Below are 6091 nucleotides of genomic sequence, written 5' to 3' on the forward strand. Positions count from 1 at the left end.
ACGACGGTAGAGATAGAGCAGAGTATTCGCAAAGAAGATGGAAGACCGCTTCTTCCTTTGAAAGGTAGACCAAGCCTACTTGCATGTCTGCCTAGCACCCAGTGTCCTGTTATTAATCTCGATATATCCCGTCTACTTCGGTTTATAAGGTGACTTATGCGTTTCCAATTGAAAGAAATCCCCAACATGTGTCTAGATTATTTCACCTATTTTTAAGATAGAATCTGAGGGTACTACTCTTGATAAAACCTAACGGCGTTGGAGATATGAAGATCAGATCCCGTTCTGGCAAGCTCATTTCTCATGCATTGTGGATTTTATACAACTTCTCGAAAAGTGCTTCTGCAAATATACCAATATTTCGACAAAGTCATAACAACTTTTTTACTAGCTCTAATGGTGGGTTATTTGACTCCAGCTCCCAATTTAATTATAAAGATTGATTTTTTTATGAAATTAAGCATCCACCCAGATTTATTAGGATCAGTCCATATTTGCCTCCAGCTTTTTTGAATGCCTCATAGTTTCCCACCCCCAACTTTAGTCGGTAGGCTATATTGGGTTTGTGATGTTTGTTACGCACAATTATATTGGTCATATACCCCTCTTAAAGTATGCTAATCGGTTTAGAATTATTTTCTCAGTCGATTTAGCTATGTACGCCAGTCCATGTTAACCTTGTAATCAAATTGCAGGTCGCATTTTTTAAGATAATTTAATGAAATTTGGTTTCATTAAATTATCATGTTTCATCATGGTTTCATTAAATTATCATGGATTCACCATGTGAATTGAAAATGGTCATGATCGGTTCATTATTTCATCTAGCCCCAATAAACTGATCCCCACCCCTATTTTCTATAATATGTACTATAATTTCACTTTCTAAAAAAGAACATAAAAATTACTTCCTAAGAATGACTTCAGATGTAGTGAATTTGGAATCAAATAAAATAAACATTCCTCCTATGATAAGTCTGTGTTAAAATCATTACTTCTTCAAATCTTTTTCAGTACTTCCAAGGAGTAAATTCCACTTCTTTTTCGCTTCTTTGAAAATTACTTTTTGGCGGGGTGGTCGGTCCGACTTGCCCGACTATAAATCCTTACTTGTTATATGAATTGTTTTGCAGTTCTCGTATGCATATCTTCAAATAATTTACAGACATGTAGACGTTCACTACGATTTATCGATTTGGGATCCAGTCATCTTCTCTTCAAGATGAAGGATATCAAAAGGATTTGATATTTATTTAAAATCCTGAAACCGTTTTAAACTTCCCCAGAAAAACTTTAGGTTTGCAATGTTTTTAGCCACTTTGACACTCTTTCAAAACAACAAGTGACTTCATAAAATAAAAATCGAATCATTTATTATCCATAAATACAAGTTAATCATACATATAGAATACTAAATACTTAAATATATAAAATTCATAAAGCAAATTGTATAATTTTATCACGATTTTTTTATGTTAAAAAAAAATAATAATAATTATGATTTCAAAAGTTCAATATAAAAATGCGTAAAAAAAGCTAATAACTAAGGGAGGAGTTAACAGTTTTATATAAGGAATATAATAAATATTAGCAATTACTTAAACATGTTTTGCTTTAATTTATAACTAACACTTTGCTGACAACAACAGTCTATGATTAGCCTAAATGTTATTAAACCATAAAAAGCTATACATTGTTATTATAACCATAATAATCTAGTAGATTTTTACATAAAAATACTAATAAAATTTATGCTAAATGAAAGTGAAACATATGTACAAACAACTGGTTAAACAATTACGTGACTTACACTTTAATTTATTATGAATTCATAGGAAAGTGTCAAAAATTATCTAGAAAATTTCAAAAAAAATAAAATTTTTTAATTGTAAATATAAGTAATAAACATTTTATAAATAAATATACATACTTATCAAAAGCTAAACATGCAAATCTATTTTCTATATAAATAATATATAAATATTTTGCTTTAAAATTATTTTAAACTAAAATTAACTAAAACAATATTCGCATCGGTCTATAGTCTCTGGAAAACAAAGTAAACAATAATTTCATTGTTCTCCAGCATACGTCACACATGTTGATCATCTCTTGCACTTCTGCCCACCAATCTCAATCTCCCACCACCAACTGTAGACTTTTTAGAATTTTTTGTATATATAAAAAATCCAAACACTAGACCACTTATGGCACCGGCTGCATGAGCTTCCAAACAAATACGTGGATTCGTATTGTGATTGATAAGAACATGGAATGTGGTAAAACACATGTCACTTATAAATAAAATCACCATCGACAGAATGCGCATATAACGTTGAGGCAAATTATGAAAATTCTACAGGAAAAAAAAAACAAAAATAGTAAAAATAAATTTTAAAAAAAATTATTTAAAATATTAATAGAAATCTTTAATGGACGAAGTAAGACATGGAAGGGGTGCAAGTTTAAAAAAAATGTATCCATATCGTATATATTTACACATTATGATCACATTTGTAAGTATGCTTAACACGCTTCACTAACCTTTAGCAAATGTGGTATGTGGCTCATCAACATGGCATAGACACCGGCTGAAGCACCCATTAGTGACAGTTGTGGCTGCAAATAAAGAGTGGCCAATGAACCAGCAACTCCGCCAATTATGTAAATACATGCTACTTTCAAATGACCTTGTTCACTTTCCAAACAGAAACCAATAACAAACTGTCAATAATGAATAAGGAAAATTATATGGACACAAATAATATATACATTTAACTTAATAGATACTAATAGTCTGGACTTTATATCTAAAATACAGCATAACGATATAGTTGAATTTGACTACAGTCAGTTCTGTCGGATTATCTTCACACTTTAGGCAAATGACATATAGACAATAGTCTTAAATTTAGTTAAATGCCAAGACTTTATCATAAACTGTAGTCATGATTCAAGATTTCATATGATAGACATATAAACTATCGTAGATATGGCAATAGTAAGACCATAAACTAGGCATTAGTCAAAATGTCGATATATTTAAGAGATGAAAGTAGTCAAAACTATAGTCTGAAATATGATTTAAGGCTCTGCAATGATGATAACAGCTTTTATTATAAACGAAGCATTATCTTGAATATAATTGAGCTATAGTCATAGTGCAGTCCAGAACACAGTAGTCAAGATCATGGTCATACATGTATACATATATAGCATTAGTTAAGCATTAGTCAAACTATGGATGCGACTGCAATTAAACTGTAGACACGAACATAACCTCACAATAATCATGATTTTAGTAACACTATACCACTTACGACTATAGTAAGGCAGCTCACTGCGATCATAATAAAGCCAAGATAATTGTTTAAACTATAGTCTTAATTATGGTCAAACTCTAGGCTATAGCTATGACTGTAGAAACTGTAGTACTTCTTTGTTAGTTAGTTAATTAGATAGTTAGTTAGTTAGTTAGTTAGTTAGTTAGTTAGTTAGTTAGTTAGTTAGTTAGTTAGTTAGTTAGTTAGTTAGTTAGTTAGTTAGTCAGTTAGTTAGTTAGTAAGTTAGTAAGTTAGTAAGTTAGTAAGTTAGTAAGTTAGTAAGTTAGTAAGTTAGTAAGTTAGTAAGTTAGTAAGTTAGTAAGTTAGTAAGTTAGTAAGTTAGTAAGTTAGTTCTTTGGTTGGTTGGTTGATTGGTTAGTTAGTTAGTTAGTTAGTTAGTTAGTTAGAACTCACACTAACTACTGTCAAGACTATAGTCGCACTACAGGCAAGATCATAGCCATACTATAATCCAGATCATTATCAAAACTATATTTTAGGCTAAGAAGATGTACCAGAGCCACTATCGGGCCTGTCGTGCGATCCTTATAGTCATATATAATATAAAATAAGCCTAATTACAGTCATTATTTTGTAAGTTTAACTATAATAGTGACGCTAAAGCAACTATCAGTCATGGTTACAATAGATTTACTATAGTTACAACTTTTAATTCCCTTAAATAAAATAGTTAATCAATTTTCGAAAAAAAGTGTTTAATAATTTTCCTCGCCAAAACTCATATTTTACACCACCCACCTGAAGACACACATTCATTGATAAATGCAAGATATCTGAATGCAACAGCATATAAGTAAAATATCTCCAATAATCATGAATAGTTTCCGGCATAAACATTAATTGCTGACGCATGCAGGCATTCGCTATACAATAAACAGAGATCTAGAAGAAAAATCATTAAAATCACTTTAAGAATTGCAAATTATAACATTTGAGAATTTAAAATATTTCCAACAATACCTAATACGACAACTTGAATATATTTTAAGTATAAGTGTAAGATGAAAGAAACAATTAACTAAGTATTACTCAATTAAGTTGGTTCATTACATGGATATTGTAATCGATATATGTATGTATATATGTATGTGTATAACCACGTAACGACCATATGGATAAAATAGTGAAATTATTTTTTTCCAACAAAGTCAACGTGACATCAATTCAACATGGATTAACATGTTATGTATGAATGTTTGTTAGTTTGTTGTTAGCTTGCTGCACTTCCAATCGCAATGCAAAAGTATATTGAAACTAAGAGTAGAGGTATGGACACTACATTACATTTACTAATGACAAATGATACAATAGCCATAACCAAATAAGCAAACAGGCAGTCAAGCATTTAGTCAGTTATCCATCCATCCATTGGCTTTATAAGTATTTATAGCATTAAGGCCAATGGGAAATTTTGATCAGACGAATTATCATTGAATCGAATATACATTGTGAAAATGAACCATATCGCTTAACTTGGAAAAATGCTAAAAAAAGTCTTGCTCATTCCTCTGAGCTCTTAAGAACATAGTCCTAAATTTTCCAACATTCCAATTGGCCATTTTCATTTATGTTTAAACTTATTTCCCAATCTTGCCCAAGATTTTTCATCTCAATAGTATACAAAACGACCATTCAACAGACTTGCAACAGAATTCGTAACCTAAAGCCGAAAAGTTGGAAAAAACCAAAAAACCGCAAGTTGTTATTGCCAACCAAATTTGTATGGCTTGAAAAAAAGTAGCAAAAGAAACAACAACAATAACCACACACAGTCACAGAAAATCAGCGATAAATGTACATTAAAAGTATCTTCAAGTTGAGAGTATGATGAGGTTTCATTGAATCATTCAATCACTGAGTTGATTTTCCATTTGGCATTGACGTTTTGTCTGCGTTACTGCGGTGTTGGTGGCAATAGAGATTGTGGTTGCATTTGAACATAAAACTCCATCCATCCATTCAACCATCCGAATCCACTTGATGTGCAAATGTCGCAAAACATTAAATATGTTTTTTTTTTTTGCTCGGTTTTCTGTGCATTAACTAACTATTGATGTCAACGTTACCAAAATAAAATATATGACAAATCATGACAAATTAATTCAAAATTAAGGTGTTCAACGAACAATTTATCACTGGCTGAAGGGGGCATCATAGTATGCCTTTATTTAAACGTTTAATTTTTTCCAAGGGTTTATTTTATTTAAATGATAATTCCATTCGCCACCCCTTAATTATAGTAATTTGTAATAAATTTAAAAACAATATTAATAATTTTAATATTTTTTTTGTTTTTAACCACAACACTAGCTACGCGCTAAATCTCTAATACAATGAATTAAAAAAGGCCAAATGGACAGCCAGGCAGACCGTACAACCTGTTTTAATTAGTTCACTAGTTTATTTGTGTTTAACCAGTGTTTTTGATTGATTTAGTTGGTGTGATGTTTCCTTTATTTTTCTTTATAAAACCGCAGATAATTGTGGTCTTAAAAAATTTTGTAAAATACAAATTAATGTCATTTGATTTATAATTTATTTATATGATTTTTATTACTCAATCAAAATGACAACTGCAGGAGATATTTGAAAAAATATATATATGTTGCAAACTTTTATCTGGACCCATACCTGGTATAATATCTCGACTACAGTCTAGCCTTATAGAGATGTACTAAAGTCTAAAATATACATAGTCAGCTGAATCATAATGTGGAATATAGTCTGGACTAAATTACAGCCTGAAC

The 6091-nt window shown here is 30.6% G+C and overlaps 1 protein-coding gene across 1 annotated transcript; it reads right to left on the reverse strand.

Annotated features, from left to right (window-relative positions):
- Positions 1-1448: 1448 nt before the first annotated feature.
- On the reverse strand, positions 1449-4261 carry LOC111689899 (rhomboid-related protein 2). Its single transcript, XM_046945175.1, has 3 exons — positions 4083-4261; positions 2545-2724; positions 1449-2356 (listed from the first exon to the last, which is right to left on the reverse strand). Exons 1-3 carry the CDS (start codon positions 4194-4196, stop codon positions 2093-2095), a joined length of 558 nt encoding a protein of 185 aa, XP_046801131.1. The 5' UTR covers positions 4197-4261; the 3' UTR covers positions 1449-2092.
- Positions 4262-6091: the final 1830 nt, after the last annotated feature.

This window comes from Lucilia cuprina, chromosome 2 (assembly GCF_022045245.1).
Source record: "Lucilia cuprina isolate Lc7/37 chromosome 2, ASM2204524v1, whole genome shotgun sequence".
Classification (NCBI taxonomy): domain Eukaryota; kingdom Metazoa; phylum Arthropoda; class Insecta; order Diptera; family Calliphoridae; genus Lucilia; species Lucilia cuprina.